At 45.6% G+C, this 14,442-nt stretch overlaps 1 protein-coding gene across 3 annotated transcripts in view; it reads right to left on the reverse strand.

Moving 5' to 3' along the window:
* Positions 1-14,442, reverse strand: part of atp8a1 (ATPase phospholipid transporting 8A1) — a 232,151-nt gene that overhangs the window by 28,968 nt on the left and 188,741 nt on the right. For all 3 annotated transcript variants that reach the window (XM_071399246.1, XM_071399245.1, XM_071399247.1), the window contains 2 exons: positions 14,063-14,173; positions 8,026-8,100 (listed from right to left, as the gene is read on the reverse strand). In XM_071399246.1, the coding sequence (XP_071255347.1) occupies positions 8,026-8,100; positions 14,063-14,173 (186 nt within the window). The remainder of the gene's footprint in view (positions 1-8,025; positions 8,101-14,062; positions 14,174-14,442) is intronic.

Genomic DNA, 14,442 nt, shown 5'->3' on the forward strand with positions numbered 1-14,442 from the left:
GTATTTTCGCGGCGCTAGTGTCATTTCTATGTGGTGTTGTAATGTTTCTCTCTGCAGAGAAAGAGACGGCGAAGAGGAGTGAGAGAAGAAGTGAAAGGAGTGTCAGACGCAGAAGGACATGCTCCACTGCATGGGCTCTATTCTCATTCAGGGTGCCAAGCATCGCCATTGAGGGGGGAGTGGGGGGGGGAGATTCGGCCTGCTGCCTCTGACAGACTGTCTGCCACAGAGCCACGGTATATTGAGCAATTTTGAAAACAGCCAGACCTGTGACTATGTTCTAATTTCTTGGTCGGTGACGAACTCACTTCCATTTGTGGGCCGTCAACGATGTGCGGGCAACTTCTCTCATCTCACTTCCTTCACTTTTTTTTGTCTATAGACTTGGGTACATCTTTAATAAACAGTATAAAGCTACAAGTTGAAACCCAAACAATGCAAAATTACATGTTTATTTTTGAGTTGGTGTTAAAATAAACATTCTTTCCATCCGTGCGCTCACTTCATTTGACAAACGAGAAACATGGTCCACAAACACCAACACAGTTGTTAAGAGGGCACGACAACACCTCTTCCCACTCAGGAGGCTGAAAAGATTTGACATGGCCCCTCAGATCCTCAAGAAGTTCTACAGCTGCACCACTGAGAGCATCTTGACTAGTTGCATCACCGCTTGGTATGGCAACTGCTTGGCATCAGACCGCAAGGTGCTACAGAGGGTAGTGTGTACGGGACAGTACATCACTGGGGCCAAGCTCCCTGCCATCAAGGAACTCTACACCAGGCAGTGTCAGAGGACGGCCCTAAAAACTGTCTAAAACTCCAGTCACCCAGGTCATAGACTGTTCTCTCTGCTACCGCACGACAAGCGGAACCGATGCACCAAATCTGGAACAAAAAGGACCCTGAACACCTTCTACCCCCAAGCCATAATTAAATACACTGGTCAAAACAATAAAGGGAACACTAAAATAACACATTCTAGATCTGAATGAATGAAATAGTCTTATTAAATACTTTTTTCTTTACATAGTTGAATGTGCTGACAACAAAATCACACAAAAATTATCAATGGAAATCAAATTTATCAACCCATGGAGGTCTGGATTTGGAGTCACACTCAAAATTAAAGTGGAAAACCACACTACAGGCTGATCCAACTTTGATGTAATGTCCTTAAAACAAGTCAAAATGAGGCTCAGTAGTGTGTGTGGCCTCCACGTGCCTGTATGACCTCCCTACAACGCCTGGGCATGCTCCTGATGAGGTGGCGGATGGTCTCCTGAGGGATCTCCTCCCAGACCTGGACTAAAGCATCCGCCAACTCCTGGACAGTCTGTGGTGCAACGTGGCGTTGGTGGATGGAGCGAGACATGATGTCCCAGATGTACTCAATTGGATTCAGGTCTGGGGAACGGGCGGGCCAGTCCATAGCATCAATGCCTTCCTCTTGCAGGAACTGCTGACACACTCCATCCACATGAGGTCTAGCATTGTCTTGCATTAGGAGGAACCCAGGGCCAACCGCACCAGCATATGGCCTCGCAAGGGGTCTGAGGATCTCATCTCGGTACCTAATGGCAGTCAGGCTACCTCTGGCGAGCACATGGAGGGCTGTGCGGCCCCCCAAAGAAATGCCACCCCACACCATGACTGACCCACCGCCAAACCGGTCATTCTGGAGGATGTTGCAGGCAGCAGAACGTTCTCCACGGCGTCTCCAAACTCTGTCACGTCTGTCACGTGCTCAGTGTGAACCTGCTTTCATCTGTTTTTTTATTTTTATTTATTTAACCTTTATTTAACCAGGTAGGCAAATTGAGAACACGTTCTCATTTACAATTGCGACCTGGCCAAGATAAAGCAAAGCAGTTCGACACATACAACAACACATAGTTACACATGGAGTAAAACAAACATATAGTCAATAATACAGTGGAAAAAAAAATAAGTCTATATACAATGTGAGCAAGTGAGGTGAGATAAGGGAGGTGAAGGCAAACAAATATATGTATAAATAAATAAAAATATAAAAGGCCATGGAGGCGAAGTGAGTACAACACAGCAAGTAAAATAAAAACTAAAAAAACAATGGAATGGTTGGTTTGCAGTGGAAGAAAGTGCAAAGTAGAGACAGAAATAATGGGGTGCAAAGGAGCAAAATAAATTAATACAGTAGGTAAAGAGGTAGTTGTTTGGGCTAAATTGTAGATGGGTTATGTACAGGTGCAGTAATCTATGAGCTGCTCTGACAGCTGGTGCTTAAAGCTAGTGAGGGAGATAGGTGTTTCCAGTTTCAGAGATTTTTGTAGTTCGTTCCAGTCATTGGCAGCAGAGAACTGGAAGGAGAGGCGTCCAAAGGAAGAATTGGTTTTGGGGGTGACTAGAGAGATATACCTGCTGGAGCGCGTGCTACAGGTAGGTGCTGCTATGGTGACCAGCGAGCTGAGATAAGGGGGGACTTTACCTAGCAGGGTCTTGTAGATGACCTGGAACCAGTGGGTTTGGCGACGAGTATGAAGCGAGGGCCAGCCAACGAGAGTGTACAGGTCGCAGTGGTGGGTAGTATATGGGGCTTTGGTGACAAAACGGATGGCACTGTGATAGACTGCATCCAATTTATTGAGTAGGGTTTTGGAGGCTATTTTGTAAATGACATCACCGAAGTCGAGGATTGGTAGGATGGTCAGTTTTACAAGGGTATGTTTGGCAGCATGAGTAAAGGATGCTTTGTTGCGGAATAGGAAGCCAATTCTAGATTTGACTTTGGATTGGAGATGTTTGATGTGAGTCTGGAAGGAGAGTTTACAGTCTAACCAGACACCTAGGTATTTGTAGGTGTCCACATATTCTAAGTCAGAGCCGTCCAAAGTAGTGATGTTGGACAGGCGGGCAGGAGCAGGCAGCGATCGGTTGAAGAGCATGCATTTGGTTTTACTTAAGAGCAGTTGGAGGCCACGGAAGGAGAGTTGTATGGCATTGAAGCTCGCCTGGAGGGTTGTTAACACAGTGTCAAAAGAAGGGCCAGAAGTATACAGAATAGTGTCGTCTGCGTAGAGGTGGATCAGAGAATCACCAGCAGCAAGAGCGACATCATTGATGTAAACAGAGAAGAGAGTCGGTCCAAGAATTGAACCCTGTGGCACCCCCATAGAGACTGCCAGAGGCCCGGACAACAGACCCTCCGATTTGACACACTGAACTCGATCAGAGAAGTAGTTGGTGAACCAGGCGAGGCAATCATTAGAGAAACCAAGGCTGTCGAGTCTGCCAATGAGGATGTGGTGATTGACAGAGTCAAAGGCCTTGGCCAGGTCAATGAATACGGCTGCACAGTATTGTTTCCTATCGATGGCGGTTACGATATCGTTTATGACCTTGAGCGTGGCTGAGGTGCACCCATGACCAGCTCTGAAACCAGATTGCATTGCGGAGAAGGTGTGGTGGGATTCGAAATGGTCGGTAATCTGTTTGTTGACTTGGCTTTCGAAGACCTTAGAAAGGCAGGGTAGGATAGATATAGGTCTGTAGCAGTTAGGGTCAAGGGTGTCCCCCCCTTTGAAGAGGGGGATAACCGCAGCTGCTTTCCAATCTTTGGGGATCTCAGACGACACGAAAGAGAGGTTGAAGAGGCTAGTAATAGGGGTGGCAACAATTTCAGCAGATAGTTTTAGAAAGAAAGGGTCCAGATTATCTAGCCCGGCTGATTTGTAAGGGTCCAGATTTTGCAGCTCATTTAGAACATCAGCTGACTGTATTTGGGAGAAAGAGAAATGGGGAAGGCTTGGGCGAGTAGCAGAGGGGAGGGCAGTGCTGTTGTCCGGGGTAGGGGTAGCCAGGTGGAAAGCATGGCCAGCCGTAGAAAAATGCTTATTGAAATTCTCAATTATAGTGGATTTGTCGGTGGTGACAGTGTTTCCTATCTTCAGAGCGGTTGGAAGCTGGGAGGAGGTGTTCTTATTCTCCATGGACTTTACGGTGTCCCAGAACTTTTTTGAATTTGTGTTGCAGGAAGCAAATTTCTGCTTGAAATAGCTAGCCTTGGCTGTTCTAACTGCCTGTGTATATTGGTTTCTGGCTTCCCTGAAAAGTTGCATATCACGGGGGCTGTTCGATGCTAATGCAGAACGCCATAGGATGTTTTTCTGTTGGTTAAGGGCAGTCAGGTCAGGAGAGAACCAAGGGCTATATCTGTTCCTGGTTCTAAATTTCTTGAATGGGGCATGCTTATTCAAGATGGTGAGGAAGGCATTTTTAAAAAATGACCAGGCATCCTCTACTGACGGGATGAGATCAATATCCTTCCAGGATACCCCGGCCAGGTCGATTAGAAAGGCCTGCTCGCTGAAGTGTTTCAGGGAGCGTTTGACAGTGATGAGTGGAGGTCGTTTGACCGCTGACCCATTACGGATGCAGGCAATGAGGCAGTGATCGCTGAGATCTTGGTTGAAAACAGCAGAGGTGTATTTGGAGGGCAAGTTGATCAGGATGATATCTATGAGGGTACCCGTGTTTACGGAATTGGGGTGGTACCTGGTAGGTTCATTGATAATTTGTGTGAGATTGAGGGCATCAAGCTTAGATTGTAGGGTGGCTGGGGTGTTGAGCATGTTCAAATTTAGGTCGCCTAGCAGCACGAGCTCTGAAGATAGATGGGGGGCAATCAGTTCACATATAGTGTCCAGAGCACAGCTGGGGGCAGAGGGTGGTCTATAGCAGGCGGCAACGGTGAGAGACTTGTTTTTAGAGAGGTGGATTTTTAAAAGTAGAAGTTCAAATTGTTTGGGAACAGACCTGGATAGTATAACAGAACTCTGCAGGCAGTCTTTGCAGTAGATTGCAACACCGCCCCCTTTGGCCGTTCTATCTTGTCTGAAAATCTTGTAATTGGGGATGAAAATGTCTGAATTTTTGGTGGTCTTTCTAAGCCAGGATTCAGACACGGCTAAAACATCCGGGTTGGCAGAGTGTGCTAAAGCAGTGAACAAAACAAACTTAGGGAGGAGGCTTCTAATGTTAACATGCATGAAGCCAAGGCTATTACGGTTACAGAAGTCATCAAAAGAGAGCGCCTGGGGAATAGGAGTGGAGCCAGGTACTGCAGGGCCTGGATTCACCTCTACATCACCAGAGGAACAGAGGAGGAGTAGGATAAGGGTACGGCTAAAAGCTATGAGAATTGGTCGCCTAGAGCTACTAGAGCAGAGAGTAAAAGGAGGTTTCTGGGGGCGATAAAATAGTTTAAAGGAATAATGTACAGACAAAGGTATGGTAGGATGTGAATACAGTGGAGGTAAACCTAGGTATTGAGTGATGATGAGAGAGATATTGTCTCTAGAAACATCATTGAAACCAGGTGATGTCATCGCATATGTGGGTGGTGGAACTGAGAGGTTGGATATGGTATAGAGAGCAGGGCTAGAATCTCTACAGTGAAATAAGCCAATAAACACTAACCAGAACAGCAATGGACAAGGCATATTTACATTAAGGAGAGGCATGCTAATCGAGTGATCAATAAGGGTCCAGTGAGTAGAGGTTGGTTGGGGTCGTGGCGATCCAGACAGCTGGCCGGGTATATGGCTATCGGTAGCAGCATAGGATGGAGGTCTGTTTGTAGATACCTCGTGCGTTTCCGTCGGTAGGTTAGTGGGGTTCCGTGTAGTGGGGTTCCGTGTGGTAGAGGGGATCAATCCAAATTGGCAAAATAGATATAGTGACCCAAGGAAAAAATAAAATAAATAAATAATAATAATAATAATAGTTGTCCAATATACTTGTTCAAATAGCAGCCGATAAGACAGCTAACGATTAGCGGGCCTCAGATGAGCGTTCAGGTAACGTCGGGACGGAGGTGCCAGTTGGATAAATCCCTCGGGCAGATAACGTCGGCAGTCAGTCGCGGCAGTCAGTCGTGAAGGCCCGGTGGGGTTCCGTATCTGCAGCAGCAACAAAAGAAACGGGTCCGGATGGTGATGGAACTCCTCAGCTGGCTAGCTCCAGAATGATTTGAGTTTGCTCCGGGGTCGACGTAAGCCAATAGTCACACGGTTTGCAGCTAGCTAGCTGCGAAATCAAGGTGCAAGTGTCCAGAGCCTGCGGCTGGAATCCGGGGAAACTGAGAGAAAAAGAGTCCCGGAATGCTCCGGTCCGAGTCGCGTTGCACAAAAGTGCCGGTAGATTATCGAGCTAAAGGAATAGCTGATGACCACTAAACGTGGGCAGCTGAAACACCAACGCTAGCCAGCAAACCGGCTAATTTCGGGGCAGCTACAGATTAGCTTCTGGCTAGCTATCGGAGTAGCTTCTGGTTAGCTTTCAGGCTAGCTTCTGAATTAGCCCCTGGCTAGCTTCCACGATGGATTTTCAGATTGAGGTAAATAATACTTTTTGTAATTGGTGAAGCGGGTTGCAGGAAAGCTTTTGCAGGAAAGCTTTTGTAGTTGAGTTCTTGGATAATAAAATAGATAAAAGATATGCGAAGAAAGGTGTAAATATATATATATACAGGACACGAACAATACTGAACAGAAAAAGACGTCTGAACTGCTAAGCCACCTTGGACGGACTGTGCTCTGTGAAGAGCACAGGGCGCCAGTGGCGAATTTGCCAATCTTGGTGTTCTCTGGCAAATGCCAAACGTCCTGCACGGTGTTGGGCTGTAAGCACAACCCCCACCTGTGGACGTCGGGCCCTCATACCACCCTCATGGAGTCTGTTTCTGACCGTTTAAGCAGACACATGCACATTTGTGGCCTGCAGGAGGTCATTTTGCAGGGCTCTGGCAGTGCTTCTCCTGCTCCTCCTTGCACAAAGGCGGAGGTAGCGGTCTTGCTGCTGGGTTGTTGCCCTCCTACGGCCTCCTCCACGTCTCCTGATGTACTGGCCTGTCTCCTGGTAGCGCCTCCATGCTCTGGACACTACGCTGACAGACACAGCAAACCTTCTTGCCACAGCTCGCATTGATGTGCCATCCTGGATGAGCTGCACTACCTGAGCCACTTGTGTGGGTTGTAGACTCCGTCTCATGCTACCACTAGAGTGAAAGCACCGCCAGCATTCAAAAGTGACCAAAACATCAGCCAGGAAGCATAGGAACTGAGAAGTGGTCTGTAGTCACCACCTGCAGAACCACTCCTTTATTGGTGGTGTCTTGCTAATTGCCTATAATTTCCACCTGTTGTCTATTCCATTTGCACAACAGCATGTGAAATTTATTGTCAATCAGTGTTGCTTCCTAAGTGGACAGTTTGATTTCACAGAAGTGTGATTGACTTGGAGTTACATTGTGTTGTTTAAGTGTTCCCTTTATTTTTTGGAGCAGTGTAGTTAACCAAATAGCTATCCGGACTATCTGCATTGAACCTTTTTGCACAAACTGTTTTGACTCACCACATACAATGCTGCTACTGTTAATAATCTGTCACATTCCTAGTTATATGTACATATCTACCTCAATTACCTTGTACCCCTGCACATCGACTCGGTACTGGCTCCCCGTGTAGATAGCAAAGCTATCATTACTCATCATGAATATGTTATTACGCAATTTACTTTTCTATAATTTCTCTATTTTCTTTCTATCTGCATTGTTGGGAAGGGCCCGTAAGCATTTCACTGTTAGTCCACAACTGTTGTTTACGAAGCACGTGACAAATAAAATTTGATTTGACATTGGTTCAATAGGAGGGGACCCAACACAGAACCCTGTGGGACACCAGTTGCTCAGAGCTGGTTGTGTGCTGCTCTAGTCCACCGGTTCCTTTATAATTCACAAATGACAGCATTCACTAACTACACACTTTAGGGGCATGCAAGGCTGTTGTTCTCACATTCGGTACATAGTTCGGGGCACGAGGGGAATATGGACTTGACAACAGGTCATAAATAAATGGGACATTTCCCGCAGTAAAGGGATCACGTCTGGAGTGCCATGGCAAATTCGTTTTCTTGCCAGAGAGCAACAGGGGAGGAGAATTATATAACATGCGCTTCCACAGTAATGTAAATCACATTAACACTCACCACATTGTACAGGCCGATGCACCAGCGCTCAAACAGAATCTGACCAGAGAATCCATTGACGAAGGCAAACCAGATCTGAAGGTGAAAAAAAGGACATTAGAAGTGCAACATTGAAGAAGAAAGGGACGCGAGGTGATTGTCATTAATGACACCGGTAAGATAAAAAAAACTAAAACATTTTGCCAACACAAAGGCAATGGCTTCACATCTTTACTCAAAGTGAATATTTTCCTTTTCAGCTGATATCACATTTATCTTTTAGGTGTTTTTTCAAGCAGTAGATTGGGTTACTTCATCAGTGATAGAAGTGCATGTGGTCTCTCCCCCTCCCCCCTTTGAATGCATGCTTTCCATCACTGATAGTAATGGAGAGAGGTGCCCCCATTAGTCAATTAGCATCAGTCCATGGGTGTCCGAAGAGGATCTGCAGATATCACACCATTACCCTCCATCCCTGATGGCACATTCTTTACTGTCTAATGACCATAAAGAAACATCACATTGACACCTACTGCACATACTGTACCAACACAATACAATATCATTAATTCCTATAACGTTAACTTCAGTTAAAATAATGTATTTCTATTAGGTATAATCAAAAAGACATCCTGACATTAAGTAATATGCCCTTTACTAAAGGAATTGAAGAATGTTTTTCCAGGCAATGTAAAAAGAGCTAGAATGATTCTATAATCTAATATTGGTCATTTTGAAGTTCTGACCTGTGCTCAACACATCATTAGTCTCTGAAGGCACTGCCTCTCAATCTTTGGGGGGGGGACAGGAGACAGGGACCAAGAATGACTGAATTAGTGGGAGTGGCAAAACGAAGCCTAAAGAGATACCATTTCCACAGTGTAATATTTCCCATGGATTTAGCTCGAGATTACTTATGAACATATAGTATATCAAGCCCACCGTTTCCCTCCAATGAGCCAGCCAGCGACATCCAAGTGACAGCCAGCCTTAGTGATGAGGCAGGAGCCATGGGATTGGACAGACTGGCTGGATAGAGACAGCCTTGGATCTGCTCACCGAGGGGGGAGGTGAAGATAACATGTATCTAAACCATATGATTCTTAGTTATCACCTCATATCTTGATTAGTCAGACTTGTCTGGACACAGCTTCAACTGTCAGGCAAGAAACAAACTGCCACCGCTTTGGAAAACAGGGAAGGGTAGATTTCGCTGGTTGTTGCTCTAAAATGAACTACTACCGAAAAATACAACTTTTTGGAGAAATATCCAGAGACTGCAACGATACCACATTTTGTTATTGATGGTGGACTTCTTTCCATTTAAACAACGTAAATCGATTTCCAACGATGTTAATTAAAGCATATGACAGGCACAGAAAGGGCTTATTGTTTTCCGGGTGAGAAACAGTGAAACAGCCCGTCTCTGTGTAATTGTGTGGACATACAGTGGCGTTGGACAGACCCTCTCTGTTGGGTTGCTGTTCTGTGCCACGGCCAGGCTGCGAACATTTCCTCGCTTCATTTAACTGCATTATGAAGGCCTGAATTACTACAAATTCTCAGTTCAGACAAAGGGCCTCACCCGCCACCGCCACCCACTCTTTACATGCCAAATTCCCAACCCACCAGCCAGGACCTTCCCATTCAATCGAGCGAATGCGCAAAAATGTTCCCAAAACAAATGTCTGTCACCCGCCCACCCCTCCTGTTCATTCCCTTGGGCGAGGAGAGTGAAGCAAGTGTGTCTATGTGCGCTCCTAAACCATAAACCCCACCCCCTCTTCCAGCTCCCAATCTTCCCTCCATCAGGTGCATGCATTCAGTTACACAGCTGACTAGCTATCCCCTTTTCCTTTCTACCATGATGCTCCTTTTTTAAAGTGGGGGACGCTGGTGGTCAACTTTTTTTACACACACACACAAGAACATGTGACTCCCCCGGAGATGTTTGGCATTGTGCTCCCTCACACAGAGGAATCTGCATTTCTGGGGAAGGGCGTGTAAGTAAACATTTCACGGTAAAGTCTACACCTGATGTATTCAGAGCATGTGACAATTTGATTTGATTAGAGTCCCATGTTACCATTAGAAATAAAATATATGTGTTTAAGGGTCTGTCTTCACTAAATAATATATAGGCCCTGTTGCTACGGGTTATGGTGAGACGAGGCGAAAGCCATGGAGCAGGTTAAACCGGCAGTATGATGTGGCTGGCCTAGCGGGCGGGTCAAAGTGCTGAATTAATTAAGGGCTGGCTCAATGAGGGGCTCCAGGCTGATATATTGTTGTGCTAAGTTTAAAAAGAAGTCTATTCAGAGCATGCTGTAACAGCTTCTGCCTGAGTGTTTTGGCCTGGTCCTTCAGGTCCCGCCAGCACCCCTCTCACCCGCTCTCCCTCTCTCTTGAGACAGATGCATTGATTCGCTCATTAGGGAAAGGTCCAGGCACTGGTTTTTCCTTCTTATTTTTTCCCCTCAGCAGAGGGCTGCGGCTGACCTCTCTCTCCCAGTGCACATTTGGAAAAACAGATCGGAGGAAGGAAGGAAAGCAAGCCGCCAATAAAGAAGGTCCCTGGTAATTCATCAGCAGAATCAAAAAACAATGATTCTGATTCCGTAGGCGTCTCTGTGGGAAGAAGTGGGTGGAGGGAGAGAGGAGTGACATTTGTCCTCAACAAAATGACAGCACTCTTTGCTCCTATGCAGAACCCTTGAAAAAATACCAACAGACTCCTTATCCCCCGTATAAAAAGGCAAAGGAGAAAGAGGGATGAAGAAACAGGAGCTAGTAAATATGCTGGAAACGTGTGGTGCTAAACAGGAGGGCACCCTGTGTTACAATGCTGGATGGGGCCCTGGTTGGTGGATGTATTCACAGTGTGGCACCAGTCAGCAGGCTGTGCTCTGCACTAGGGGAGCCCTCCTCTCTCGAGCGCCAGGCGTTCTCCAGGTTTTCTGAGCCCCGCCGAATGAGCCTCTTGTAATTACCTCATAAAAGCCACTTGTCCATCAGTCTCTCTGGGGCCACTTGACAACGTGTCAATCAAACCAAGTAGGCCCAGCTGGACCAAACATTTGAATGAAGTCGCTATGGCAACATCATTGAAAAGGTATCTTCTTTGAATGTGGCTCATCCTTCCATTTTTTCTAATAGTTTTTGTTTAGTTTGTTTAGCTTTGCAAAGATTATAGACAGAGGAAAGTACTGTATGACTGCAATATCCTTTGGCATGTGTGTAACATAACTCTTTAGAGTATCTTCAGCTCCCTCATTTCCCCCGTAATGTTCTGATCATTATGGTCTTTCTCCAACTATACCTCACAAAGTTTTGAAAAAGTTAAAAGTTCTGTCAAGTTAGAGTTCTCCCTCTGAATGAGTGTCCTGTCAGAAAAAGACAGCTCATTAGCTGGGGGAGAGAGAGACCATGAGAAACCTGACTGGGGCATTGAATGGCAGCCCCACCTGTCCCTCCCTCACTTTCTGACTCTCAATTAACCTCCATCCATCCAGGCTCCCAACAAAACAGCAATTATAAACACAGCTGCTGCTGCTCACACCACCAGACATCTGTATATAATGAAAGGATGGTCATGTCTCCGCCCTAACCAACGGGAGTGGTTGTCCGAAATGGGGGGAAGGCACGCGACAAGCTTAGGTCCGAAATAAGCCCATAGAAACGCATTGGGCATATTTTGGACAGATTTTGGCGAGAATGAAAACTCTCGCTTCACCTCTTCCTCTCGGTCTACACTGACATTTCCCTACAATGGCCTTGAAAAACCCTTTCCCCCTCTATGCTTTTGAAACCACCAAAGGTTAATGCTAGACAGAGAAGGAGAGAACAGAACAAGTGAGACCAGAGAAGGCCAGGCCAGAGTCCTCTATACAATCTCCTAGCCATGCTATTCCGTTTTTAATGCGCACTGAAACAGACAATTACAATGTTTAAATGACCCTTTTCTACTTTTCTCCCCGTTTCTGATTCAAGGACATGGCCTGGGAGCGGGAGAGTAAAAACATGTGCCTACAAAAGTAAACCTATTAGTGCAACAAATGTAACTTTTAGCCCTCCCCTGGGATGCTAGTGTCTTGGCTGTCAGGCCCTTACAAAACAGGGGTGTTTTATACTTTACAAAGCAGCAAAACAGTGAAGAAAATCCTCTATTATGTATATGAATCCCCTGAAGGAGGGTACAGAGAAGGGGGAGTTACATTTTCAGGGCGTTAACAAAAGGTGTGCTGGGAAGAGACTCGCCTTGCGGACAAGCGGAGAGAAACAACCTGCTTATGAAAAGGGAACTGGTATATTTGAAAGAGCGCTGGTGGCTGGACACAAGAGGCTAAATAAAGTGGGGGGGATTCAGACAGGAAAACCACCACTAGTCAAGTCCATGGATCATTTACATACAGGAATGAGAGAGGGTCATATGGCCTGGTGTGTGATGAGAACCTCTGGTCTTTTGCATTCATGTCAACATTTTTGCCAACTATTTCAAGTTCAAAGAGTGTTTCCCAATGGGTGCAACAAGATTACACCAAGGGGGCAAAAGCCATTGACATTTACATTTAAAGGTCTAATTTCTGACCATACTGTGTATTTGCCTCTAGCAGCAGCAGCCCTTGATTGCAATTTGAATTACATTTTTGTTTCTCATTTACATTTGGTATCCTATACCTAAATGGTTTGACAGAAATCCAAGCTGTACTCAGCGTGTACACTGAGTCAAAGGGAAATGGTGAACGAGACAATATTCAAGGATCTGTGCGTCTACGATGCCCTATGAAAATGGGTTTCCTGTTGCCATGTCAACAAAGGCAGATTACTACCATTGAAAATGGTTATGTTATCTTGGACATCAGTCTCTCAGAAGTCATGTCCCAACAGCGCAAAGTTAGAGGAAACGGTCTTCCATTGAAAGACATGTTTTCTATAGTCATACAAAGACTAGATGCATACATGCTGGAATCCTTTGGGTTACGCCGAGATTTACCGCAGCACATAAACCAAAACCAAGATGAAAAAGGAGTTCAAAGATCAAGTGGCCCAGAAAAAGATGGCACATATTTCTGTACGGGTTGTGTCGCTTACAGCGTACAACCCTACGGTCTCTGTAATGCGCCGGGAGCATTTTGTCAGTAGTGGTGACATTCTCATGACATCATCAGGATGATTGGGCCCAGAAGACCCTTGTCTAATCTTCCAGTGCGCCTGGGAGCACACAGTGATGTCTCACTCAAGGGGAGAGGGGAGTGTGTAATTCACTGTGTCTGTATCACTGGCTCCCCAGAGGGACAGACATTTCGGGCAAAAGGATTGCCAGCCAAAAGAGACGGGGTGTTTTTGAAAAACTGTTTTTGAAAAACTGTTGTTGAAAAAAGTATTGACTGATGAGAACTGAGTATATTTATAATGTTTCCTTACTGTGGGGACGTCAGACTTTATACATATTTATGTATATTAGTCATACCAAAAGCAAATTGGCAACTTCACTGCTTCAGGGACTTTCAGAAAAACATTGAGCTGTTCCAGAGGTGCAACTTCCTTCAGTCAAGTGTGTTGGGCTATAGATGAAAGCATCCAAGCACCCTGTGATAAAGTTGGTGCTGATAGCAAGCCCTCAGCTTGTCAGGTCACTCTTGTTGGTAGATCTGAAGCTGCTATCAGCACGAGGTCTGGCTTCTGTCAAATGCCATCCCAGACCACGGAGGCAAAGAGGTATAACATGGTGAGCAGCATTCCTATTATCTATACTGCAGCTTTCTAAAAACTGCCAATGGATTCTTGGCGACTGGCTGTCAGTAAAGCGGAATATACATGGAATCTGTTTTATTCATATGTTATATATATATCTGTATATAGACAGAGACAAATTGGCAAACTAGCATACAGGGCATAGGCCTAGTCATAAAAATATACTAAAGAGGAAAATCCCTTCACTTTAAGCTGGTAATGTCATGCGGAAAATCCACCTTTTATATACCAATCTAGTTTACTGCCTTACCACTGCCCTGGGAACCCTACTGAGGCTGTTCGTGTCGAGAGCTGCATGACTTACCTCGATGATGTACAGGACAATGTTCTTGTAGAAGCAATACAGGATACACTTGGATACGCGGTTGTAATTCCAGGCGCCGTGGACCAGCAAAAGATTCTTCAAGTATTTGAACTGCGTGGGAGGGAAGGGAGGAGAAGGGCCAAGATAAATGAATAACCTAAAAGTTGTAAGACAGGCATTATACAGTTTATATACAGTGTTCCTGGACAACCCAGGACCGGGGCATTGCCTTGAGAAAAAAAAAAAGCATTTGAGAGGAACTCTTGGATTAAATAAAGGAACAATCTTATCATCGTTTGAAAGCAGGAAACTGAAGGGCCAGAAGGGAGTTGAGGGCAAGGTCTTCACGGACACATTCCAGGCATTTTTTGTCACAGCTT

The sequence above is a fragment of the Salvelinus alpinus genome, chromosome 4 (assembly GCF_045679555.1).
Source record: "Salvelinus alpinus chromosome 4, SLU_Salpinus.1, whole genome shotgun sequence".
Lineage (NCBI taxonomy): Eukaryota > Metazoa > Chordata > Actinopteri > Salmoniformes > Salmonidae > Salvelinus > Salvelinus alpinus.